This window comes from Acinonyx jubatus, chromosome C1 (assembly GCF_027475565.1).
Source record: "Acinonyx jubatus isolate Ajub_Pintada_27869175 chromosome C1, VMU_Ajub_asm_v1.0, whole genome shotgun sequence".
Classification (NCBI taxonomy): Eukaryota; Metazoa; Chordata; class Mammalia; order Carnivora; family Felidae; genus Acinonyx; species Acinonyx jubatus.
This window is the reverse complement of record NC_069381.1, coordinates 17,528,005-17,555,305: the sequence shown is the minus strand read 5'-3', so window position 1 is coordinate 17,555,305 and position 27,301 is coordinate 17,528,005. Positions and strand designations below refer to the sequence as shown.

General features: G+C 48.1%; 1 protein-coding gene across 3 annotated transcripts; it reads left to right on the top strand.

Moving 5' to 3' along the window:
• The first annotated feature begins 660 nt into the window (after nucleotides 1–660).
• Nucleotides 661–25,694, top strand: CNR2 (cannabinoid receptor 2). 3 transcript variants are annotated; one of them, XM_053208888.1, is made up of 4 exons: nucleotides 661–893; nucleotides 1,374–1,486; nucleotides 15,478–15,693; nucleotides 22,480–25,694. In XM_053208888.1, exon 4 carries the CDS (start codon nucleotides 22,525–22,527, stop codon nucleotides 23,605–23,607), a length of 1,083 nt encoding a protein of 360 aa, XP_053064863.1. In that variant the 5' UTR covers nucleotides 661–893; nucleotides 1,374–1,486; nucleotides 15,478–15,693; nucleotides 22,480–22,524; the 3' UTR covers nucleotides 23,608–25,694. The 3 variants fall into 3 exon arrangements, with proteins under 3 accessions (XP_053064863.1, XP_026915897.1, XP_026915898.1); XM_027060096.2 differs by lacking the exon at nucleotides 15,478–15,693; XM_027060097.2 differs by lacking the exons at nucleotides 661–893; nucleotides 1,374–1,486 and having other exon boundaries at nucleotides 14,855–15,693.
• The last annotated feature ends 1,607 nt before the right edge of the window (nucleotides 25,695–27,301 follow it).

The window sequence follows — 27,301 nt, the reverse complement described above, 5'->3', positions numbered from 1 at the left end:
CATTCTATCTGATAACAGGTATGAAAACACCCAGGACTGGGCATTAGGGACACAATCCCTGCCTTCAGGGAGCCCACGATCTAGCAAACGTGAGCGGAAAATGGTGTTGGTTTGACCCACATAGCGTTTCTAAAATATTTGACTTTGTGGTCAACATTCTAAAATTGGAAGCCATTACATAAAGGTCAGGATTTCTATTATCTCTTAGAAAAAGGGGAACATGTTCCAAATGTTTGGGACAGCTGGCAGCCGGGGTCTGCACTCCCATGCAGCAGGGCTTGGCTGGAGCTGAGATGCCAGCCCCCTCTGACTGGGTCATGTGTCTCCACTCCCCCACAGTCCCCGCTACTCTCTCTTGCCCCATACCAGCACCCTTCACCCATTTGTGTTATCTGGCGGGTGCCGATGGGCATTGGATTTCAAAGCTCTGATCTGACAGGCAAGAGGGATTGATTGGAACGGAATGTCCTTTGAGGTGATCTGTGTAAGGCTGGTGCATTATCTCCATTTTGCAGATGAAAAAAAACTAAGGTTTGGGAAGGTTAAAGCGAATTGCTCAAGGTCATGAACGCGATGTTGGATTAGAACCCAAGTCCCTTGGCTCCAGGGCCTACACCTGTGCCCTACGCTGGCCCGAGTTCCTTGTGAGAAACAGCTCAGCTTCAGGGACAAGAATGCTGTGGCAGTGGGGTCCCAGAGGGGAAGTGGTGACAGGGACGGAAGGCCAGGCCTCCCCACACTCACTCATCTGTGAGAAAGAGCAAAAGCAAGTGAAAGCTGTTTGGGTGGCTGTTCAACAGGGGCTCTGACTGGGACCCAGACCCACCACCTAGACACGACTGCCAGGACTCCTCAGCGCCCAGCAGGATCAGGGAGCTCAGCCACAGATCACCGTGAGTAGCTGTCTGCAGCTGTTTTCTTTGGGGCCTCTTCCTCATTTCGGAAAACTGTGTTCTGTGGGGCGCCGGTGGCCTAGCGGTTAGTTAGTATATAGCTGCCTTCCAGAAAACCTGTGCTCTTACTTCACCCCTTCCCTCCAGGGATGTAAGGAGCTGGGAGGGGGAGGACTGCCTGGGGCCGGGAAATTGCTGCCGTGTGAGGGGGACTCCTGAGGTTTTTGAGGACCAGTCACAGGAAGGCTCAGGGCTGGTGCTGTCCTCCCCTTTGGACAGGACCACCAAGGTCAGGACAGAAGGAGACACTCACCGACACACAGAGAGCCTTACTGCATGCAGGGCTTGACTTAGTTAACCCTCACATCTGTCTGCAGTCAGGACTGTTATCCCTCCCCGCCCCACAGATGGGGGGAAGTGACTTACCTAATGTCACATTCAGTGAGACACTGGCTTGAACTCAGACTCTCTGCTCCACAGTCAACCTTTCACCACCGGGGTGTCCTGCCTTACAAGGTCAGGCCTAATGAGCAGACAGTGGGCCCAGAAAGAACCCCAATAGATCGGCTGGAAGAGGCCTTAGAGGTCATCTGGTGAGTACAGGGCCCCTCTGCTGGACGGGGGGGCTGGGGGGGGCAAGGCTGAGGCTCAGGGAGCACAGCTTCCCCGTCTGGGGCAGTTCCGCAGCATTAGAGCCACACTAGACTCAGGAGGCCAGGGGTCCGCTCCATGGAGGTTCCACTTAGCAGGACAGTCGTGTTTACGAGTGTGCCCTGGGCCAGCACCCAGGTGAATCTCAGCACTGGTAGGTAACCCCACGGCCTCAGGAAAATCGGTCCCCTTCCTTCCCACGCGGCTCCCTCTTCTGCGAATGTTGGGCCCGATGCCAGCACTCGTGGGCCTGTGGTGAGGGCGGGCTGGATGATGCTGACGCCAGGCGGGCACCTGGGTCAGCAAATGACTACAGTGGAGAGACTCTGATCTTCATCCATCGGCTCCTGCTATGGAGTAGAGATAAGGACATCATGGCTGCAGGCTGTTTTTCTCTTGAACGGGTGGCAGGTAGATGCCTTGAGGACGCGAAGGCCAGGACTAGGGCAGAGGAGGGGCCGTGGAGGAATCCGGGGAGTCCCTGGGAGTCAGCACCCTAACGACTCTGGCCCCAGCATTAATTTCTACCAATGAAGCGTGTCCTTTACCTTTGGGAGGGTTAAGACCATGTGGTTAAGGTGGGCAAAATGGGAGCACGGCCCAGCCGAGCAGAGCCCTCCAGTGTATCTCTTCTGTTCCCTCCTCATCTTGGTGCACCTGTTAATCTTACTTACCCTGTGCTCTCAAACGTGCACAGAATGTTCTTTTATTCATTCTTATTAAAGCATGTTCAGTAGGACTCCGAGCTCTCACCCTACTGAGCTGGTCAGTGATGGGGTCTCGGTGTGTAGCGAGTTTCTCTCACCTTCCAGCAACGCACATGGCGTCCTAGGGTCTCGTACAGAGCACAGAACGAGGGAGGCGCCCGGCCTTGGTGCCACCCTGGTTCCTCCTGTGATAGATGCCCATTGTCCAAAGGGGTTTGATTTCCCTGAAGTCCAGCCCTGTCCACTTCCCTGGCAGGCCTGGAGTCCGGATTCTTTGCCAGGATTTGAAACCACTGTGCTTTGGATTCAACTTCAGGGTGAGCCACCCAGTAACTTCCCCCAGAGGCCCCACCATCTCCCCAAGACAGCAGAGCCCAGGATGTCAACACTCAAGGGACCCGTGACCTCTGGTCCCTTCTTAGCCCGGGGCCATCTGTCCTGTGTCCTTGGCTTTGGGTCACATATGTAGGCTCTTCTTCCCACCCTCCTGGGACACCCACTTAACCGCACCGCACTCAGATTTTCACAAAGGACAGGGAGAAGGGCTATCTTCAGACAGCTTCTGCTTTCTACCCCAACCCCTGCAAAAAGGCCCTGAGCCAGGAGAAACCAAGGATACTCTTTGAAGGGAGACAGGCAGCCTGTGAGACAAGGCTCGCAGGCAATGGTGACTCATTCAAGGTTGACCTTGAATTCAAGGCCAAGGAAGAGTGTCAAGTCCAGCTCTCTGGGCTCCAAAGCCTGTGCTATCAATCGCTGAATCCTGTGGAAGACACAAGTCCCCCTCACCAATGAGTCAGATGGCCTTGGGGGAGTCACATCACCTTTCTAACCTACAGTTTCTCCAACTCCAAAAATGAAGCAAAGCCTTACCAATCTGCCGCAAAGGGGAGCCCCTTTCCTTAAGTTAACGTTTAGTGAGAGTTCACTACCTGCTGGAACTCTGCCAGCATGGCTGCCTCACCTTGTCCAGTGCTCACGACAGCCTGTGAGGGAGACACAGGCTCTCACCACCCACATCTGAGAGGTGAGAAACTAAGGCTCACCCAGGACTAAGACCTAGCCCAAGGTCACACAGCGGGTGGCACACGGCAAGGCCAGGACTCAAACCTGGGTCTGTCTGAAGCCAGAACCGGCTGCACTGTAGTGAGACCCAAACAGAACAGGTGTGGAGAGTACCTTGCGAGCACTGAGGTGTCATGCAGGCTTGAAGAACCATCAGCCCTCTTCCAGCCGAGCTCGGAAAAGGAAATTGAAGACCATAATTCCCTCTTCCCTCCATCTCCTGGGGAAAGATAGGGTCCACAGAACATGGGCTGTATCCTGCCCCACCCCCATCCAGGGGAGACCCCCCCCAAATGCCAAGGAAAGAAAATGGCAGGGAAAGGCAGATCATCAATAGGGTAGATCAGAAGGGGAGGAGCCCCCAGTGTCATTAAAGCCAAGCTAGGGGGAGGGCGCCTGGGTGGCTCCGTCGGTTAAACGCCCGACTTCGGCTCAGGTCAGGATCTGGCAGTTTGTGAGTTCGAGCCCCGCGTGGGGCTCTGTGCTGACAGCTCGGAGCCTGGAGCCTGCTTCGGATTCTGTGTCTCTCCATCTCTCGGCCCCTCCCCTGCTCATGCTCTGTGTCTCTCTGTCTCTCAATAATAAATAAACATTAAAAAAACATTTTTTTAAAAAGCCAAGCTTGGGAAGGAAGGCTGCTGAGGTCCCATCCAAATCAGAAGAATGTTGGGGAGACCTCCGGACAGAAATGGGTTGGGCTGAGTGTCCTATGGGCTTTGCTGCCTCCCTTCTCCTCCCCCCACCTGCTCCTACCCCTCCAGAGGAGGCCCCCAATCTTCTGCTCGCACAGTGAGTCAGAGGCAGCCCCTCCCACTACAGCTACCACCCCCCCTCCGCCCTCCTCTCCCTGGGGGGTTGGGGCCACCCCAAAGTTCCTCTGAGAACGACAGCTGCGTTCACGGTGTTGCCTCTGCTGGACAGTGAATCGTCCTCTGTGGGTCTCCGTGGATCTGCCTGGGTCCTGGGAAATCTGATGGAGCTGAAAGGAGGGGGTGGGAGCCTGCTGAGAACCGGGCGGGGGTGCAGGGTGTCTCACAGACCTTTTCGAAGACTTCACACGAGTCCTATCTTAATAATACCCACTTGGCAGATGAGGTCACCAAGGCCCAGTCAGAGCAGGCAAACGGTAGAGACCAGAGTCAAGCTCAGCTCTGTGTTTCCATTACTTTCCACGAGGTTTTCCCAACAAGGAGGAAGGTATTCCAGAAGGTTCACACACTAGAAGTTCATGGTGCTTGGTTCCATTTTTTTTAAAAATTAGCGAATAATTATTTTTGCTATTTAGAAGATTGTTTTTATTCAGACTGAGAGCTTCTTAAAATAAAAAGAATCAAAAGCAGAAGTCAGTGGTGATCAAATGAATGATAACCTAATGAATTCCCACCCAGGATGTTTCTTATTTGGCGACTAGAGTGGCTTTAGCTGATATATATGGTTTTACACTGGTCTTATTCTTAATTGTTTATTTAATTTGCACCCTTATTGAACCAATGATCAAAGACAGGATGCAAAAGGAACTCTGATGTTAAAAACACAAGGAAATAAGAAGGAAAATAATACCTCCTCTGAAAATGTGCCTCAAGATTCATAAGTTGTGTTTATCTGATCAAGTTTCTTACAAAGCATTTCAGGGAAGTTCTTATGCTTCTCCACATTTCAAGATTGTTAAAAAGAGAAAATAACGTGTTCTTTCTTCTCCTGTGTTGGGCATAAAGGCGATCCACACTTGCCAGGTAAATGCAGAGAAAGGCTTGCAAATAGGGACCTCAGATTATTTTCTCTTGCCTGTGACAAACATGAGATTCTTTTTAAAAAGGTACAAACTAGGGGCACCTGGGTGGCTCAGTAAGTAAGTGTCCAGCTTCTGCTCAGGTCATGAGCTCATGGTTGTGGGTTCGAGTTCTGCGTCGGGCTCTGTGCTGACAGCTCAGAGCCAGGAGCCTACTTCAGATTCTGTGTCTCCCTCGCTCTCTGCCCCTCACACTCTGTCTCTGTCTCTGTCTCTGTCTCTGTCTCCCTCAAAAATAAACATTAAAAAAGTAATAAAATTTTAAAAAATAACAAAATAAAGCCATGAGGAATTAAAAAAAAATTTTAAGTACAAATTGGCTTTTTAAGCATTGAATGCAAGAATTCAAACCCTCAGGTCATGAAAGTGATTCCCATCCTCTTGTTACATCGCAGCCTATTGTAATGTCCGTTTGGTCCTAATATTAACATTCCCTCAAAATGTGTTCACTAACCAGGCATTTTCTTCTCTTGTGACTGCAAAGCAGAAAGGAGCATACATGCCCCTTGGAAGGTGGGGAGAAGTCAAAGTTATCTTCACACATCATGCATATAATTTAAAGGGTTTAAAATAAATCTTAGGGAAAATTCTGAAATGATACACGTATTGAAAATAGTACATTTAACTTAAAATCGCTTCCTTTTTCACAAGCCATACACAATTACAAAATGGCTCAAATAATTCCTATTGGGGTTTCTAACATTATATATTACTGTAAAACAGCTCCCAAGTCGGAAGAGATTGGAGATTATTCTAGTCTGACGCCCTCACTCTGTTTTATTTTACTCTTTCAGTTTTGGCCATGACCCTTAGATAACCTGGCACACAGACAGACGAACTTAATTGAGGGTAGAGTAAGGTACTGAGCTATGCATCTGCTACATGCCCCCTGCCCCATATACTCCTCACAACAGCCCTGAGTACTTTCATTATCCTCATTTTACAGATGAGGACACTGAGGCTCAGGGAGGTGAGGCAATCTGCCCAAGACACAACGGACCTAATAAGAGGCAGAACCAGAATTCACAACCGTGACTTGGGGCGGCCTCTTAAACCTCTGTCTGTAGGGGCGCCTGGGTGGCTCAGTGGGTTAAGCGTCTGACTCTTGATGTCGGCTCAGGTCTTGATCTCACGGTTTGTGAGATCGAGGCCCATGTTGGGCTCTGTGCTGACAGCACAGAGCTTGCTTGTAAGTTTCCTTCTTATTCTCAGTCGATCCTTATCTGTTGACCACCTCTCCTTCCGGAAGCAGGAGATGGAACTCCAGGCCTCCTTGCGAGTTGGTGTACCGAGGGAATCAGTGTGCTGGGTCTGATCCCAAACTCTAGGCCAGAAATGGTGACATGCTTTCATCCTCACTGCCCCAGGGCCCAAAGCAAACAGCGCCACCGGGGCACATTAATTCGCTCTGTAGAAAGCAGTGGGTGGAGTGTGCGTGAGGGTCACCTCCCCAGATGTCTGGCCCATCTCTGGCTTCTCCGCATCTCTCCATGGCCTGACTGCCCACAGCAGGTTTCATTCATTCATCAGCCTGCATCCAGCTGTCCCCGCGGCCCTCTAGCCACTTTGTCACCCCAGATGTTAGGGGCCCAAAGTCTTATGAATCAGCCCCTCTGCTGATGCCAGTTTCCTCGATTATGAAATGGGAATGCTACCAGTCCCCTCGTTGGCTTGTCGTGCAGAATATATGAATTACTGCGCAAAGGGCATAGAATGGTCTGGCACACAGTATACAGTAAGCGCTCATTCAGTGTTACTTTCCATTATTGTCGTGATCACCACTGTGTTCCATGGCTCTGTCGCCCCACTGCTCCCACCTCCGTTTGGAGAACTGGTCTGAATTGCAACCCCCACGGTGCAACTAGAAACAACCAGAATCAAGGTTAGGGCAGGGACCACACCCTTTGGGATCTGGGCAAGCCAGGAAGAAGTAGAAGAACCTGGGGGAAGCTGCAGGTGATTCAGAATATCCACCACTTAATTAGCCCTTGCCTACTCTCTGCTGTATAGAGAAGCCACCACGAAAAGTCCCCATCATCACACCTCTCTGCCCCCTGGTTATAAGGCCTTGTTTGCCCTACAGGGAGCACTTCATGGTCAGAAGGGGTCAGCCGCCATACACACACACACACAGACACACACACACACACACACTTCCCAATGACCAATGAAGCTTCGCCCTCAGGGTCAGGGAGATCCATGCACTGTTATCAGTCATGCAGACTTTAACGTGACTGAGTTTCCAAAATTTTCTGTAGCAGGTTTTCTTTGAAAGAGAGGTATAGGCCTTTTTTAAATCCCTGTTACAGTAATAAAGGTAAAAGGCAGGGAATCGGAGTAACGGTCCCTGAATCACAGGGGGGCTCCCTGCTAGGGCAAAACTAAGACACCTGTCATCAGACACCCCATCCTGAGACCCTGAACCCTGGGATCTGGTAAAGCAGGAAACAGGGGACCTTATGCTACTTCCAGAATTTCAAGAAGCGCCCCCGCCCCCTCCTCAGAAAGGACAGAGGTCCTCAGGAGAAAGCTGCAGGGACCCACTGAGCAACTGGGAGGAGAGGTCCCATGATTACAGGCCAAGCCTGGGTTTGAATTGGGCTCTGCCCTTTCGTATGACCTCAGGCAAGTCACTTCGTGTGTGTCTGCAAAAGGGAGCCGATGTTAATAGTACCGTCCTTCCCTGATTATCGTGCAGATTAACTGAGTTCACACGCGAAGCCAAGCTTGGCGCACAGGAAGCTGTTAGCATTTAGGTTCGATCCCCCAAGACCCCACCCTCTCCTGCACATTTCAGCAGGGCAGGGGAATCTCCTTAAAGGCTTGTCCTAAGTGCTCTTCTCGCAGATCCTTTGAGAATCACTTCTGAAACGTCAAGCCCGGCATGTTCTTCCTGCTGATATACATTCCATCAGCCCCTTTTCCCCCCCTATACATTTTTAAAAAATGTTTTTATTTATTTTTGAGAGAAAGAGAGATAGAGTGTGAATGGAGGAGGGGCAGAGAGAGAGGGAGACACAGAATCCGAAGCAGGCTCCAAGCTCTGAGCTGTCAGCACAGAGGGGCTCAAAGAGGAAAGTCCAAAGAGTCCAAAGAGGAAAGGATGAAAAGGAAAGAGAAGACATTGTCGCCCCGAGTGCGTCCCTCCCGCGGACAGGGTCCGCCACGCGCGTAGCCACCCAAGCCGGAGTTCTGACTCTGCCACCTGCAAGTCGTGTGACCTGGGGCGGATCCATCCAGCTGGGCCCCAGCACCGTCATCTTAAAATAGGGAAAATAAGACAATCCACCCACAAGTGCGGTTCGCAGGATAAAGGAAACAATGCAGGTAAAGAGCCTCTTGGAGAGCCTGCCACAAAGGAAGTAGTAAAGGGTGGTGACAAATTCATTTTCCTCACATACTTTAACCACAATGACCTATGACAATAGGCTGAATGCAGAAGCAGAGATGAGAATCCGGCTGCCAGATAATTAAGAGACTTCCTTTCGCCCAAAACTATTTTCATTAAAAATAGGCTATTTCTGGGGCGCCTGCGTGGCTCCGTCGGTTAAGCGTCCGACTTCGGCTCAGGTCATGAGCTCACGGTCCGTGAGTTCGAGCCCCGGGTCGGCCTCTGTGCTGACAGCTCGGAGCCTGGAGCCTGCTTCAGATTCTGTGTCTCCCTCTCTCTCTGACCCTCCCCTGTTCATGCTCTGTCTCTCTCTGTCTCAAAAATAAATAAACGTTAAAAAATTTTAAAAAATAGGCTATTTCTAGGGGCACCTGGGTGGCTCAGTCAGTTGAGCGTCCAACTTTGGCAGAGATCATGACCTCGTAGTTTGTGGGTTCGAGCCCCACATCTGGCTCGCTGCTATCAGCCTGTCAGCGCAGAGCCTGCTTCAGATCCCCTGTCCCCCGCCTCTTAGGTCCCCTCCCCCGCTTATGCTCTCCCCCAAATAAATAAATATTTTTAAAAAATAGGTTATTGCTATTAACATGTAATATAGTTTCACTAAACATATTTTTTAAGTTGTCAGGTTTATTTTCTAATACAGTAAAGAGTGAGAGATGTAACCTACATCACTGAAAGCCCTCTAGGGTCTGGTGATTTTTTAAGATAGTAAAGGGGTGAAGAGAGCCCAGAGTTTGAGATCTGCTGCTCCAGGCTTTCCTAAGCTGACTTTCTCATGCCCAGCTCTTCTGCAAGTGAACAACAACCCCCCTGCCCCATGTGGTTAATTGCACAACTTCAAGTTGGAAAGAAGGACGCTTTGAGATGTCTTCGAAAACCCCTTCCTGGTACAGATGGGCACACTGAGAAGAAGACTGTTTTGCCTGAGGTTACCCGGCCATCATTTCCACCCCAAGCTGGAACCAGAAGCCTGTCTCCTTGGCCCAGGGCTGTAATATGTACACATATTGTGTGTGTGTGTATATATATATATATAGTCTCTACTATATATATATATATATTATAGATAGATAGGTAGATAGATAGATAGATAGAATCTGCCATCCACGGAGGGCTTACTGTGTGCCAGGCACTGTATTAAGCATGATGCTATCTCAATTAATTCTCGTGCTTCACCACCACAGGTGAAGTATGTACTATTTGTTATTCCCATTTTATGGATGAGGAAACAGAGGAAAAGAAGTGAATGAAGTGACATTTTTAGTGTTTATTTTTGAGAAAGACAGCGTGAGGGGGGAGGGGCAGCGACTGGGAGTGGGTTGGGGTGGGGGGGACAAAGAATCCGAAGCGAGCTCTGCCTTGACAGCTCAAACCCATGAACCGGGAGATCATGACCTAAGCCAAAGTCGGACGCTGAACCGACTGAGCCACCCGAGCACCCCCAGAAGTGACTTTATCTGAGGGCACAAAGCTAACACTTGGCTGTGCCAGTTCAGGAAGTCGGGTCTGTCTGACTCCAAAGCCCCAAGAGCCTGACTGGCAAATCCTTGGGGGTGAGGAGGTCAGGACTCCATCTGGTTGGCGGGGATAAGACTAAAATCTAGATCAGCTAATGTAAGCAAGCAAGGCATTGCTGAGCGAAATTGGTCCAAAAAGGAAAAGCCAGAAAGAGAAACAATGCAATTTGCCCCTGGGGCTAAAGGACAAAGATCGCCTATTTGCTGTGGTTAGGGCCCCTCACCCCCGGGCAAGGTCATGCATTGGATCCTGTCCCTTTACCAACCTGACTTGGTCGGAGCACTGGGGCTCAAGTCCTAGCTTTGCCTGGCACTTGCTGTGAACTTTGGGTAAGTGACTTGCCCTCTCTGCACCCATTTGCTCAAGACATGCTACCTGCTTCAGATACCATCGTGAGCCCTCCCCACTGTGCAAACTGTCAAATATGATATGGATGTGGGCACCATTGGTTCATTCTCTGAAAGGGAAGTTGCTGGAACATAAGGTAGTTGAAAAAAGGAAGAAAAGATCTGAAAAGACTCAACCACCCTGTCCTGTGGGAAGATTTCAGATCAGTCAGTTAATTACCAAGAATTAAGGAACAGAAACCAACAGGACGGGACCCGGCGTCTTCAGAGGAATGAACACGTGCCCGGTGCCCCCAGCACGTTTCTTACATCCATCCCTGGGCCCCGCTTTCCTCATCTGGAAAATGTGGAAAATAATTACACCAGCCTTGCAGGGTTGTTTTGAAGTTTCAGTGAGATAATGTGTGGAGGGCGCTAGTACCATGCCAAGCCCTCGTCATCATTATCCTTCGATCTTCTTCTCAGATGGCAGCACTGGGGACAGGGAGGGAAAGTGACTTCTCCATAGCACCAACTGGTGCCAGAGCCAGGCTCAAACCCTGAGCATCCGCGGCTTAGTGTGAGACCTTTTTCTTTCCACCACATCACACACCAACACACTATAGTCCATTCAGGCCTCCACGCGACTGCTTGTTTTAAATCGTTACTTAATCTGCACATCAAGAATGCAGGTAGTAATAGTTTCCCCAGTCACAGATGAAGAAACTGAGGCTCGGAGAGTCTGAGTAACTCGCCCTCAGGTCACACAGCCCACCACTGGCAGAGCTGGGATTTGAAGCCGGCAATGTTTCATTCCAAAGCTTTGGCTCTTTAACCTTTGCTACCGTGGAAAGAGGCCTCAGACACCGTTTAGCTTAATTCCTCCCAGGAGGGAGGCTGGAGACAATACAGAAAGACGAGGAAGGAAGGTCCAGGGAGAACAAGTGTCCAGACAGCAGGTAGTGATCCCACAGGCCCCTGGTGGGAGCGATGAACAGCGAGTGGACAGCAGACAGGACGGAAACTTCCAGCCCCACAGGGCAGACTCATGGGGAGTGAGATTTTTTTGCCAACCGTTAGATGTTTGAGAAAGGCCTTCATGGTGATCCTTTGCGCCAATTCTATAAATTAAAAATCCTTCCCTTAAAGAACTGGAGGAGGTCTATCTTATGAATTAGGGCAGTGGAAATAAAAGCAAAGCATTAGAAACCACTAAAAGAGAGAAGAAATGAATCAGGAACCAACCTTGAACGAACCAGGACTGCAGGCTTGCATCGTGTTTAGCTCTGAACTTCCTGGCAGTGGAGGGAAAAGAAAATACAAAGTCTCTCTGAAGAAGCCTGTTTTTTCCCAATAGGACATTTGTTCGTTCATTCATTCAACATGTTGACTTTAAAATATTTAAGTGCCTACTTTATGCCAGCCCTTGTGCTCAAGTGCTGGAAATCCCAGGAAAAATGTATGAAAGAAATCAGTTTGAGGCACCTGGGTGGCTCAGTCAGTTAAGCGTCGGACTCCTGATTTCAGCTCAGGCCATGATCCCAGGGTTGGGGGACCCAGTCCGGCTTCAGGCTCTGCACTGAGTATGCAGCCTGCTTGGGATTCTTTCTATCTCTTCCTCTGTCCCTCTCCCCTTTGGCTCGTTCTCTCTCTCCCCCTCAAATAAAAAAAAAAAAAATTTAATTAAAAAAATAGAAGAAATCAGTCTGCACAGCCCTTTGTATCCCTTCCCTAGGGGAATTTCCATATTTTGCCTCACATCCATAAGCTTCTCCTAGGGCTTATATCACTGGAGAGATTTCTTTTTAATTTTTTTTAATGTTTATTTATTTTTGAGAGAGAGAGAGAGAGAGAGAGAGACAGAGCACAAGCAGGGGAGGGGAAGAGAGAGAGCAAGACACAGAATCCGAAGCAGGCTCCAGGCTCTGAGATGTCAACACAGAGCCCGATGCAGGGCTCGAACTCACAGATTGTGAGATCATGACCTGAGCCAAAGTCAGACGCTTAACTCACTGAGCCACCCAGGCGTCCACATCACTGGAGAGATTTTTAAGTTCCTTCACTCACAATCTGTCCCACCTCCTCTGGGATGACTACGGTAGTGGTCTATTTACAAGGTCAAAAAGAGCCTGGACAGTTGCCAACCTTTTAGTTCACTTTCTGCCTTAGACCTGCTGTTTGTGGTTCCCATCTCTTTCTAGAAGGCTGGTTCCCTGGATAAAGGGCACTAGGGTGAGGCTCAGGATGAGGGGGAATTGGGGCCGATGGGCACTGTCTGTCATGGCTTGGGAACAGGGGGTGGTGGCTCGGGGCCACCTAATTGTCTTGCTTACCTGGGCTGAGTTCCACCTCCATGAGGGCTGCTGAGCCTAGCTCAGAACCCCTCATTACAAGAACTTCGTTTCATTGTAAAGGGAACTAGAATACAAAGATGTCTTCCCTCCCTGACCCCCAGATTCAACTCTCAAAACTAGAAGCTCACAATCCAGGAAGCAAGAGGAGACAAATATTACTGATACAAATAACAGAAGGTAGATGGTGATCCATACAGCAGGACTCAATGAGTTTCAACCACCTGGAAGGGTTACGGGAAACCAGAGAATGCTTCCTGGAGAAGGTGGCCTTGATACAGGACCTGAAAAAAATAGATAAGATTTGGGTAAAGGACAATAGCCTACAGCCCCAAATCCCAGAGAACTTCCTTGCAACTTGCAGCCAAGGGCTATCAAGCACAGAAAGGAAGTAGGGGAAGAAATGTGGAAGGAAGGCCCCGTGACTCCCTTCCTACAGCTGGACATAGCACCAAGAGCCCAGACTGCTGGGAAGCAGGCCAAGAAGGTCATGTGGGTCAAACAGGGTTTTAAAAATGTGATGGTTTGGCCTTCATGGTGATAAAGTGTCAGCTAAGAACGAGCAGAGATCTTTCTATTTGCCTCAGCTCTCAGAGGAAGGTCAGACAAGCCTTGAGCACAGAATCCTGTAAGAATTCTAACTCAACTGAGTTCTTTCCTGCCTTTTATTGGACACGTACTGTCAGCCAGGCACAGCACCATGAATTTAGGAAACTTTGGTTACTTAATCGGTACCGCAATGCCATGTGGGTAGTATTTCTCACCGGTTCACAGCTGAATGAAACAGAGGGGAGGTAACTTGCCCAGTGTCACACAGCCCACGAAATGGAGAGCTGCGTTCGAATCCAAGGAGGTCTGGGATTCAACATGGTGAATTTCCAGGAGGAGACCTAAGAAATCACCCACTCTACCCACCTGCTTTAAAGATGCAAAAAGAAAGACCCAGAAAGGAGAAGGGAGCTACCCAATGACGATCAGTAGCAGAACAGGGACTAGAACCCAGGCCTCCGCACTCCCAGTCAGAGAGAAAAATGACCGCTCTTGACCTCCACTCTCAGCTTTTCACTTGCAGGTGTAGTAGCCACGTTCAAAGGGTTACGATCCTCCTCGTCCCTGGTGCCCTCAGGCTTTAACGTGGGGGCAGCTGTTACCATGGTGCTCATTCTTTCACTTCACACTTTCAGTTCAGGTAGGAAAACCCCCCAGGGGCACCCACCCACCACCACCGCCCCCCCCACATCCCCCTGCCTGAAGGTTCCCTTCCCAGACACTCAGCATGAGGGCTCTAGGACTGCAGGCCCTGCCAACCCACCACAGCATGGACATGCTGTCTGAGAAGAGTGTCAGGCAGTTTGAGGACTTTGACATGTTTCTTAGGTGGGGATAGCACTTGCCTGGTTCTTTTTTTTTTTTTTTTAGAGAGAGAGAGCGAGGTGGGGAGAGGGGCAGAGGGAGAGAGGGAGAGGGAGAATCTCAAGCAGGCTCCACGCTCAGCACAGAGCCCCATGCAGGGCTCGATCCCATGACCCTGGAATCCTGACCTGAGCCAAAATCGAGAGTCAGAGGCTCAACCAACTGAGCCACCCAGGCATCCCTGGTTGGTTCTCTTTTTAAAAAACATTTTTTTAACGTTTATTCATTTTTGAGAGACAGAGAGAGACAGAGTATGAGCGGGGAAGGGGCAGAGAGAGAGGGAGACACAGAATCCGAAGCAGGCTCCAGGCTCCGAGCTGTCGGCACAGAGCCTGACGCAGGGCTCGAACTCACGAACCGCGAGATCATGCCCTGAGCCAAAGCAGGCCACTTAACCAACTGAGCCACCCAGGAGCCCCAAGGTTGGTTCTCTTTTCATCCTGCATTTGTACAGAGTCGGCCACAAAATGGTTTTGTATGACTTGGTGCTTCTTACTATTGGGAATTTTATTGACACAGTGATAAAATACATACATATATATATATATATAGGGGCGCCTGGGTAGCTCAGTCGGTTGAGCGTCCAACTTCGGCTCAGGTCATGATCTCACAGTTCGTGGGTTCAAGCCCCACGTCGGGCTCTGTGCCGACAGCTCAGAGCCTGGATCCTGCTCCAGATTCTGTGTCTCCCTCTCTCTCTGCCCCTCCCCTGCTCCTGCTGTCTCTCTCTGTCTCTCAAAAATAAATAAATGCAAAAATAAAAGAAAAATATGAACGCTTTCCCCTAAAAAATGTACAGACATAAAGTCTTACACACACTTTGAAAAGATGGCTACCCCCATCACAGCTCACTGGCTTCAAAAGCCGTGTTGGAGGTCATCAACCAATTGGTTTTTCCAAGGAGAATGGGACAGGTATTGTCACTGCCATTTCATAAATGAGAAAGGGGGATGGGGGGCGCCTGGGAGACTCAGTCGGTGGAGCGGCCGACTCTTGATGACAGCTCAGGTCATGGTCTCACGGGCTCGTGGGCTCGAGCTCTGCACTGACATCGCAGAGCCTGCTTGGGATTCTCTCTCTTCCTCTCTCTCTCTGCCCCTTCCCCTGCCCTCTGTCTCGCTCACTCTCTCTCAAAATAAATAAGTAAACATTCAAGAAAATAAGTAACTGAGAAAAGGGGCTCAGAAAGTTGAAGGGACTTGCCCAGAGTCACATGATGAGACAAGGCAGAGGTGGAACGGTTCCACCTCTGTCGCGCAGCCCACGCTGGGTCTCTCCCCGTGCGGAGCATTCAGACCAGTCCTCGCCCTGGAGGCAGGCCCGTCCGGGAGCCAGATGCTCTGACTCCAGAAGGTATTTCTATCCGCCCACAGGGAAACCAGACAGGGAGCTGGGTTTCCTGTTGCTTTGTGCATCCTGTTGCCGTCGGATGTTGTCTTGTCAGGCCCTCCCTCCAAGGGCCTGCATTTCCTGACCTTGCCGAATTTGGACACCACCACAGGTCAGTGGCCACACCAGACCTGGGTGCAGCACAGAATGCCGGCAGCCACCTCTCTGGCATCCCACTTCTAGGCTGGACGTTGCGTGGGGTAAGCCATGCTCTGGTGGGAAGGGAACCGTTTTCCCAGGGAAATTCAGGGAGAGGGGAGTTTGGCTGGGGCCGCAGGGTGCAGGGAGGAAGCTTCCAGAAGTGACAGGGTGGGGACGTGGGAACCGAGAAAGGTTTGCACTGTCTGTCACTCATTCATGACCAGGGCTGAGAACTCGGCCGGCACCATTTCCTGTCTCAGCTCAGATGTGACTTTAGCGACATTCAGCAAACTGTACGTCTCAGGGAAACACTTCTGTCGGTAGGGTCACCGCTGTGCCTACAGAACAAGAGTCTTGTCTTGTGATTTGGGGGGATGTGAAGTCTAGTTTCAGGTCTGCTGCTCTTTTGCTGGGCGACCTCAGGGATTGTATCCCCACCCTTGGACTGTTTTCTTAACGGTAAAATGATGGACCTGGATTAGACGAGAGGTTTCCGACGTTCCTCGGGTTGCCTTGAAGAGAGGCTACCAGTGACTTGAGCTCAGATTTTACCTGACTTACGAATAGGGGTTCCATCAATTGTAAAAATTATTCTGCTGTCTTAAAATTTTTGAAGCCCTAGCGGCGCCTGGGTGGCTCAGTCAGATGAGCGTCTGAGTTCGGCTCAGGTCATGATCTCAGAGTTCACGAGTTCAAGTCCCGTGTCCGGCTCTGTGCTGACAGCTCAGAGCCCAAAACTGTTTCAGATTCTGCGTCTCCCTCTCTCTCTGCTTTCTTCATCTCGTGCTCTGTCTCTCTCTCAAAAATAAACAAAAATTAAAAAAAAATTTTTTAACCTGGATTATAATAAGGGTTAACATTTATCACGCTCTTGTGATGTGCCAAGCATGTTATTATTTTTTTTAAGTTTATTTATTTATTTTGGAGAGAGAGAGACGTGGGAAGGGCAGAGAGAGAGGGAGAGAGAGAGAATCCCAAGCAGGCTCTGCACCATCGGCACAGAGCCCGATGCAGGGCTCGAACTCATGAACTGTGAGATCATGACCTGAGCAGAAACCAAGAGTCCGACGCTCAACTGACTGAGCCACCCAGGCGCCCCCTGGCATGTTATTCTTAAGAACCTCATGGAGTAGGTGAGTTATCCCCATTGGAAGATGCTCAGCAGCAGCAGCAGCAGCGGCAGCACTTTCAGATAGTATATTAATGTACTTAAAACCTCACAAAACCCATTTTACAGATGAGAAATGGGAAGGCTGAGGCATTCGGTATCTTCAACAAGGCCACCCTGCTGGAATTTTAACCTACAGGATGTGCTCCCATCCCCCTCACATTCTTACTTGGGGTCCACTCCACTTGAGGCAAATGGGGTTAATTCATTAGGGAGTTTTTGAGCACCTACTGTGTAGATGGCAGGCGTTGTGCAAGGCACTAAAAGACCCAGAAATAACGAAAGCCCAGTCCCTGACCTTGCCAAGCTGTGGGACCTCCACCAAGTGGTTTAACATCTCTGAGCCCACGTTATCTATGCAAGAACAGTAACCATAATCTTTATATTGCCAAGTTGTATGAAGTAGATGGTGGCAAATTATTTTGTAGAATTTCAGTCCCGTACAAATGTTGGTTAGTGCGGTTATTCCTCCAGTGGGAGAAAAGCCTAGTGCAGAACTGGTTACAACATAAGCAGAGTAAGACTGGGAGCTTCCAGACTGATGGGGGATCGAGGAAGCCTTCACTGGGCGAAAGATGAGTCCAGAAGGAAGGAAAAGAAGGAAGGTGAGCCAGAAAAAGGAACCCTGGGGCGAAGGTGTGGGCAGAGGTGCAAGAAAGCAGAGCTATCTGGGAACCAGTGGAGCATCTGGTGGAGCAGCTGAGCCGGATAGGACTGCCAGCCGTGGCTGCTGGGCGCTGTGCCCTGCCCTGCCTGGCCGTCCACACGCAGCACAGCATGCTGGCGTGGGCCAGCGCCATCCCGCGAAGGCTTCATGTGAGCCACATGTCATTTAAAAAATAAGTAAGGGGGCGCCTAGATGGCTCAGTGGGTGGAGCATCCAACTTTGGCTCATGATCTCACAGCTCGTGAGTTCGAGCCCTGCCTTGGGCTCTGTGCTGACAGCTCGGAGCCTGGAACCTGCTTCGGATTCTGTGTTTCCCCCTCTCTCTGCCCCTCCCCTGCTTGCTCTCTCCCTCTCTCTCTCTCTCAAAAACAAACATTAATTTTTTTTTTAATAAGTAAATAAATAAATAAATAAATAGAAACAGGAGAGTTAAGTAAACAACCTTGTTGCTGTCTCCTCGGTCACACGTGTCAGTGTCCCTCAGGAGCATATTCCCGGGAGAGAAACTGGTACATTCAAGGGCAGCGGCACATCAACTTTGCCAGATTTTGCCAAACTGCTCTCCACAGTGGTTGTGCCAACTTACACCCCCGTCGCAGTGCTGAAAATTCTTGTTGGTCTGCGCCTTCTCCAACGCTCAGTATCATCAGGTTTAATGTTTTTTTAAGTTTATTTATTTATTTTGAGAGAGAGAGAGAGCGATAGACAGAGAGAGCATGCAAGTGGGGGAAGGGCAGAGAGAGAAAGAGAGAGAGAGAGAGAGAGAGAGAGAGAGAGAGAGAGAGAGAATCCCAAGCTGGCTCCACACTGTCAGTGCAGAGCAAGTTTCAGGGCTCGATCTCACGACCTGGGGTCGTGACCTGAGCCACTCAGGCGCCCCTCTCAGGTTTAAGGTTTTACCAACCTGATTGGAGTGAAACTTACATTTCTGTGGACGTTATCGAGGTTAAACATCTTTTCAAAGGATCATTGACCAAAAACAATAGCAACAACGTCAACAACAAAGGATCATTGACCATTTCTCTTTCACACCATTAATTTTCTCTCCTTTTTTCTTCATAAATATTTCCTGAAGGGGCACCTGGGTGGCTCAGGCAAGGTTAAGTGTCTGACTTCGGCTCAGGTCACGATCTCACGGTTCGTGAGTTTGCGCCCCATATAGGGCTCTGTGCTGTCAGCACGGAGCTCACTTGGGATCTTCCTCCCCCTTCTTTCTCTGCCCCTTCCCCACTTGTGCTCTCTCTCTCTCTCAAAAATAAAAAAATAAAATAAACATTAAAAAAAAATCTTTCCTGAGGGTTGCTTATTTTATCACCTTTTCAAAAAACTAGCCTCAGTCTTTTCCAGTCTCCATTAGTTTCCTATGTAATTAATTTCTGCTCTTCTGATTTCTGTCTTCTGCCTTCTTTGTATTTATGCTGTTGTCCCTTTTCTAATTTTGTGATGGTTAGCACATTTTTTTCCCTTTTCCACTATGAGCATGTGGGGCTATAGATTTCCTTTTCGGTGCTGCTCAGATGCATCCCACGAATTTTAATGTTACAATTCTAAGTATTTTCGGACTCCCTTTATGATTTCTTGACCCAAGAATTATTCAGAAGTGGGTTTTTTTTTAACATTTATTTATTTTTGAGACAGAGAGAGACAGATCATGAATGGGGGAGGGTCAGAGAGAGAGGGAGACACAGAATCTGAAACAGGCTCCAGGCTCTGAGCTGTCAGCACAGAGCCCGACGCGGGGCTTGAACTCACGAACCGCGAGATCATGACCTGAGCCGAAGTCGGATGCTCAACCAACTGAGCCACCCAGGCGCCCCTTCAGAAGTGTTTTTGAAGCTTCGTACTATGAAGTTTGTTAGTTATATTTTTTTAAGTTCTTAATAAATTGCACTATGGTCAGAGAACATGGTTTGTATGTTACAGATTATTTTAAATTTGTTAAAATTTACTTTTCACCTAAGACTTACCCAGTTTTGGTAAATTGCTTGAAAACAGTGTGTATTCTCTAATTCTTGGGTGCTGAATTCCATATATGACTATTTTTTTTTAATTTTATTTTTAAGTAATCTCTACACCCAACGTGGGGCTTGAACTCACAACCCTGAGATCAAGAGTCGCATGTACTACCAACTGAGACAGCCAGGTGCCCATCCATATTAACTATTGGATCAAGGTTGTTCATTGAATGTTCAAATATTGTACATTCTATTAATTAGTATGTTGTCAACTTTATCAATTTCTGAGAAAGGAATGCTAAAGTCAGTCATTATTCAATTTCACTTCACTTCAAGTCCACAATATTTATTGAGTACCTATTATGTACCAGATACTATTCTAAGACCTTATATGAGTGAACAAAATAGCTCCTTGAACTCATGGAGCTTAAATTCTAGTGGAACAACAGACAATAAACAATAAAACATAATACATAGATAAGTTATGTAGAGTTAAGTGTATGTTAGAAAGTGATAAGTGATATGGGAAAAAATAAAACATAGAGCACAGGGAGGGGGACCAGAAGAGCAGGAGGTTGGTGTGAGTTACAGTATTAAATAGAGTGGTAAGAAAGATGTCACTGAAAAGGTAAAACTCGAGCCAAGACTTGAAGAAGGTGAGCGACTAAGTCAAGCATATATCTAGGGAAAGTGTGCTCAGATAGAGGGAACAGCCAGTGCAAACGTCCTGTGGCAGGAGGTTAGACACCTCAGGCATCCAGTGTGGCTAAAGCTGGTTGACCAAGGAAAGCATGATATTAGAGATAATAGGGCCAGAACACATAAAGCCCTTTAGGCCATTGTAACTACCTTGGCTTTTACACCAAATGGAATGGGTCCTATACAAAGTTTCAGACAATGAGTAGCACCCTCTGACATATTTTAAAAGGATCACTCCAGAAGCCCAGTTAGTAAACTATCAAAGTCAACCAGGTAGGAGATGATGCTTGATTTTTAAAATCCTGAAGTAGATCAATGCCTTTACTCACTTCCTAAATAAAGCTTCCACTCTTTCTCTTTCTTGGCTTGTGTTACTGTCATTCACAATTTTGCTTCCATTTTTTTCTTTATGCCCTCCAAACTGATCATCAGCATTCTTATTAGTGTTGTATACAAACTGTTGTTTTTATTTACACATACATTTAGCAATTTATTTGTTCACAGTTCCTTCTTGCCTTCCTATTCTTTCCTCTATGAAAAATTTCTTTCTGGTGATGGCACATCGTTTAAATGTTCTTTCAGTAAAGGTCTGTTACTAGATACGTCTACTTCTATTTATTTATTTTGAGTTGTAGTTTAGTTACCTCCCTCCCACCTCTTTCTTCTGGCATCTATTGTTGCTTTTGGAAAATCAGCTTTTAAATTTAATTATGATTCATTTGCAGGTAGTGTGTCCTTTCCCTCTGATTGCTTTTAATTTTTTCTCTGTCTTTGGTGTTTGGAAGTTTAATTATTATATATGTGAACGTTCAATTAGTTTGTTTTTAAAATTATGCTGGGGGGGTGCAGGGGAACCTGGGTGGCTCAGTCAGTTAAGCATCCAATTTCGGCTCAGGTGATGACCTCATGGTTTGTGAGTTTGAGCCTAGGGCTCAGTGCTGACAGAGAGCCTGCCTGGGGTTCTCTCTCTCCCTCTCTCTGCCCCTCCCCCACCTGCATGCACGCGCAAAGTCTCTCTCTCTCTCAACATAAATAAATAAACGTTAAAAAGATACTTATAAAATAAAATAAATAAAATAAAATTCTGCTCAGAGTTCACTGTGATTTCTGAATCTGAGGAGAATTCTGGACAATTCTCCACCATCCGCCTCCCTCTTTGGCCTCCCCAATGCCTACCCTCAATTCTATTTTTCCCTTCTGAAACTCCAATTAGATATATTATAGGACTTTTCATTCAATCCTTCATGCCTCTTAACCTCTCTTTTATCTGTCCCATCTCTTTGTCTCTTTTGCTACGTTTCAAGAAATCTCTTCAGCTCTACCTTCGGGTTCAGTGCTTTCCAACGAATCTGTTCTGTTTTTTTAACCTGCCTTTAAGAGTTTCTTTTTTCAAAGACTTTATTTTTCAGTTCCAGAAATTCTACTTGATTCATTTTTAAATCTGCCTAGACAGTCTCCCATTATGTACTCATGTTTTTGAGCCCTTATTGTTTAATTATATTAAACATATTCCCAAGAATGACACAAAGTCCTGGGAAGTCTCATTCTACTGTCTGACATTTCTGTTAACTCTTGTCCATAGATTCTTAAGTATTTTGTAATTTTGCATTGTGAGCTCAAATACCATGGGCTTCTCCATGTGGGAATCTTGGATTACCTGGCTAGAAAGTGTATCTCTCTAGAGAAATTTCCAGTCTGCTTTCTAGTAATATCTAATGATGTCCCCTATAATATTTGGGAGCCCTGGTTCGGTTTTTCTAAATATTTAGAATACTTATACTAAAAAATGATTCATTATCTGACATTCAGGTTTATCTGGATTCCTATATTTTATCTGGCAGCCCTACTGGTGTGAGGCCAAAGACTCATCTTTGTTGTTAAAACTTCAGCATCTTACTTACCGAAACCGACAAACAAAACAAAACCGAACAAAACGCCGATGGAAAAAATCCCCTCCCGCCTTATCACTCTGGATTCCATTTTTTTCTTGGTTTTGATTTCCTCTCAGTTTTTGACACTTGGAGATTTCTTTTACTTTCAAAGGGAAGTCTCAGGATTGGTCTTTTTGAAAACAAAAGACCAAAAACCTTGCAGTCCCCTTCTGTTTCTTGAATTCCCACATACCTCTCCTAAAGCAAAGCAACCAGTACAGACCTAGTGACCCAGTGGGATGGAGCGAGGGCAAAACACAGGGGAACAAAGCACAAATTTTTTTCAAAAGTTGAAAGGTCTAAATCGCTATGGCAACGCAAGACCCATCCACACAGGTAAAGGGTGTGGCTAGAGCTGATGATTGTGTGAAGTCGTTATTGTGCTAATTGAAAAAGACTCATTTCTTCCCCTCATTGTACTACAGCAAAGGCTTCTTGGCAAGCCCGGCAGGAGCCAAGGGATCCACCTCATGGAGAGACGCTGGGTGATGGAGGCGGCCAATGGCTGCAAGGATGGCTTGGATTTCAACCCCATGAAAGAGTACATGGTCCTGAACGCTTCCCAGAGGATCGCTATTGCGGTGCTGTGCACCTCCCTGGCCCTGCTAAGCGCCCTGGAGAACCTGGCCGTGCTCTACCTGATCCTGTCCTCCCACCGGCTCCGCAGGAAGCCTTCGTATCTGTTCATTAGCAGCTTGGCTGTGGCTGACTTCCTGGCCAGCGTGATCTTTGCTTGCAACTTTGTCAATTTCCACGTCTTCCACGGCGTGGACTCTCAGGCTGTCTTCCTGCTGAAGATTGGCAGCGTGACCATTACCTTCACAGCCTCTGTAGGCAGCCTACTGCTGACCGCCATTGACCGCTACCTCTGTCTGTGCTACCCATCCACATACAAAGCCCTACTCACCCGTGGAAGGGCGCTGGCAACCCTGGGCATCATGTGGGTCCTCTCAGCATTGGTCTCCTACCTGCCCCTTATGGGATGGACCTGCTGTCCCAGTCCCTGCTCTGAGCTTTTCCCCCTGATTCCCAATGACTATCTGCTGGGCTGGCTCCTGTTCATTGCCTTCCTCTTCTTTGGCATCATCTACACTTACGGGCACGTCCTCTGGAAGGCCCATCAGCATGTAGCCAGCTTGGCTGAACACCAGGACAGGCAGGTGCCAGGAATGGCACGGATGAGGCTGGATGTGAGGTTGGCCAAGACCCTGGGGGTGGTGCTGGCTGTGCTTTTCATCTGCTGGTTCCCGGTGCTGGCCCTCATGGTCTACAGCCTGACCGCCACCCTAAGCGACCAGGTCAAGAAGGTCTTCGCCTTCTGCTCCTTGCTCTGCCTTGTCAACTCCATGGTCAACCCCATTATCTATGCCCTGAGGAGTGGGGAGATCCGCTCCTCTGCCCACCGCTGCCTGGCCCACTGGAGGAAGCATCTGAGGAGACGTGGGCTTGAAGGAAGCAAAGAAGTCCCGAGGTCCTCAGTTACTGAGACAGAGGCTGATGTGAAAATCACCCCGTGGCCAGATTCCAGAGGACTATACTGCTCTGATTGCTGATGAGGCCTCTCACAGTTCAACAAGCTGAGCCAATCATTTCACTCCCTGGAGGAGAGAGAGCGACCTTGACCCTACTGTCTTACTTGAGCCAGCCCCAGGGGCCTGGACACTTACCCCTTTTCACTGATGACTGATGGCACCCACCCTTGGCAGGTAGCCTGGCCACGCCTATTTGCACACAGACTGTTGGAGAGCTAGGCCCTGTGAGGAGTGGCAACGTGGGCAAGAGGCCTGGGCAGGCTCAGTGCTCGTCAGGTTAGGAGAACCTCCCCAACAAGATGGCTTAGTGCTTGCGTCCTCCAGAGACCACAGAGACCGCAGCCAGATGGAGCCTTCAGGCTCAGCAACAAGGGACTTGGAGGACATCTGGGAAGAAGAATGGATTCTTTTCCTGGGATCTCAAAGTATCGGATGGGATGGCTGGCCAACCCTGTCCTTGCTTAATTGTCAGGGCCTCCTTGGCTCTTGGCTCTAAGGCTATGAAAGACCCCACTTTCTGGTCATCCTTTCCTACTGAGGACGAAACACTTTGATATGATGAGGCTCAAGGGGATTGATCCACCTCTTTCATAGGTAATTGACAAGCCTCCAGCTCAGGGAATCTTGCTATTAGTGCAATGGCCCCACTTGACATCCTGAGAATCTCCACTCACAGCCACTGTGACCTAGGTACCGGGGATACAAGGGAGGCTGACACTGTGCAAGACAGAATTTTCAGAGCATTTTATTGACCCTGTGAAGTCCTATTTGATAGTTTGGTTCCCCTGGAAGCAAGCAGTGCCCCAATCTAATACAGCTCCAAGAAAAAGAAAGACATTCACTAGGATTTCATAAACTCCCAAATTGTTCTCCGCTGTCCCTCAATTCAGCCCCTTTGTCTCTTCCACACCCCTATAGCAAAAAATAAACAGGGCAAGTGAGAGGAGGGGGAAATTCCCTTCCTATGTGCCAGGCATGGGACTGACATCCCACAGTCTGTTATCGCCAGCAAGAACACAGCCCCATGCTTCCGAAGATTCCAGGACACCCATATTTTACATATCAGGGAAGCTGCGTTCCTACCAAACAAGCTTAAAACAGGCAAGAGAAATTGTTGTTGGTGGGGAAGATTACAGAGGCATTCTAATGCAGTTATGTGGGACCACAGACAGAGTAAAAGGGAATTGTTTAAACATGTCTTCATTTAATGTTTACAAGACAAGGTGTCCACTATTCACTCATTCATTCATTCATTCATTCATGCACCCATCTCACAAATACGTGCCAGGCTTCGTGCTAGGTCCCGTGTGCAGCCATAAATGAGACTGCCCCCACCTAAAAGGACTTACATTTTACATTCTGGTGGGAAAGACAGCCACTAACGAAGATAATTACTGGTGGTACAATGAAGGAACTCATTAGTCAAGGGAGAGGGACTAACTGAGACAACTTTAGGTTGGTCATAAATGTCAGCTGGTTTTTATTGAGGCTTTACTATGTGCCACACACCAGGGTGAGTGCTTTCAAATGAGGTATTTCATTTAGTCCTCATAATAACCTGACCACGAGGGTCTTAAGATCCTTGTTTTATGGATAAGGAACTATCGAAGAGGCCAAATCACTTGCCTGAGGTCACATTGCCGATATGTACCCCAAACTGGGGTTTCCAACCCTTTCCCACTAACCTTTTGGCTTAGTTCAGCCAAATTCTGTCAATGAGGAATAATACTCGATTTCTGTAACATCAGATTGTTGCTCTCTTAACTCACCATTATTTCTCACTGCACTTCATTGTATGTCCTGTGTTTATTTCCTGTAACAATTTTCCACAAACTGAGTGGCTTAAAACAACAGAAATTCATTATTTCACAGTTCCAGAAGCTACAGTCCAAAATCAAGGCATCAGCAGGGCCATGTTCCTTCCAGAGGTTCAAGGACAGTATCCTTCCTGGCTTCTTCCCACTTCTGGGAGTTCCTGATATTCTTTGGCTTGTGGCAACAGAACTCCAGTCTCTGCCTCCGTCTTCATATGGCCCTCCCCTCCCCACCTCTCCCGGCATCTTCTTTTAAGAACACCAATCATTGAATTAAAGGCACCTCCTAATCCAGTATGACTTCATCATAATTTAACAAATGACATCTACAAAGGCTATTTTCAAATAAGGAAACATTCACTGGTTCCGAGTGTACATGAAGTTTGGGGGTGACCATTATTCATTTCAGTACAACCCCCAAAGACAAATCCTACCCCTCTATTACAGCCCAGATCATGGACTGTGTTAAATGGCAGTCACTGGCTAGTCTCCCCCCATGAGATGAGCTACATGTTCACCTCCTGGTCCCCAGTGCTCCCTGACAACCCAGTATAGAGTCTTAAGAGGGCTGGTCAATACTTGTGGAACTAAACTGCTCCTGAAAACCATTTTGGAAAATCAAACTTTCTTTTAACCCAGATGCCTATCTTTTTGTAAGGCAAAGACATGGAATGATTTTTTTTTAATTTTTAAAAAATGTTTATTTATTTTTGAGAGAGAGAGAGACAGAGCACGAGTGGGGGAGGGGCAGAGAGAGGGAGAGAGAGAGAGAGAGAGAGAGAGGGAGAATCCAAAGCAGGCTCCAGGCTCTGAGCCAGCAGCACAGAGCCCAACGTGGGGCTCGAACTCACGAACTGTGAGCTCATGACCTGAGCTGAAGTCAGATGCTTAACCGACTGAACTATCCAGGCATCCTGGCATGATTTTTTTAAGGTGAACTTGAGATTCCTTAAGGTTTGGGCATGCCTTTCTTTAATCATTCGTGGGGTCTGCTCTCATTTTAGCAAAGAAAATGCCCCAAGTGCCTGGCATAAATTGACACTCAGCAAATATGTATTGTTTAACGAATGAAACTGGAGTTTAAAAATCATTTGCACGTCCACACTTCCTACCTCTCTCTTTTCACATTCACACTCAATTTCTGCTCTAAGTAAAGAACTCGAGTTTATGGAGGAGGAGAGCAATGGGGAAAGGGGTCCGTGGATTTCACTGAGAACTCACCTTATTATTTAGATGAGGGAACGGACCTAGACAGTGGACGAGACTTGCCCAGGAAGAGCCAACAAGGTGATACCCAGTGCCAAAAATGCAGGTCTCCCAACTTCCGGTTTTACCCACACCATCACCATGCCTCTCACCTACCTGTCCCTGCAGATTTACATTTTGGTGAGGAGAATAAGGAGACGTGAAGGTCACAGTGTCCCATTTTACCTTCCCCAAGATAAGTTCCATAACGTCAGAGCCCATTACTCACTCTGATCACTAGAAGATGTGTGCAAATGGGTTGGGTTAGGTTTTTCGAGGTGGTCCATGCTTACTGTTCTGGGCACTATGTTAACATAATCTTGCAGAGAAAGAAACACAGAAGATAAACTAGCCGTTCAATCAGCAACACCACTGTATTTCCTTATCACTCCTTGAATGAGGAAGTGCTTGGTTTTGTCAACATAGGCTCCAATCCCTCCCAGAAAGATGCAGCCTGTAGAGGAGAGGCACAGATTCCACATCTGGAGACCTGGATTCTGGTCCCACCTCCGGCTCAAACTAGCCTCGTGATCCGAGGGCAACTCCAATCCCCTCTCTGGCTCTCAGTTTCCTCCTCCATAAGTAGGGAAGCGGATAGTGTCCAGGATCTCCAAAGTCCCTTCAAACTCTGATGTGCCTCAGCTCTCTCACTGATA

Coding starts and splice junctions, on each gene's coding strand:
- CNR2 (XM_027060096.2), top strand. CDS start 22,525: ATGGAGAGACGCTGGGTGATGGAGGCGGCCAATGGCTGCAAGGATGGC.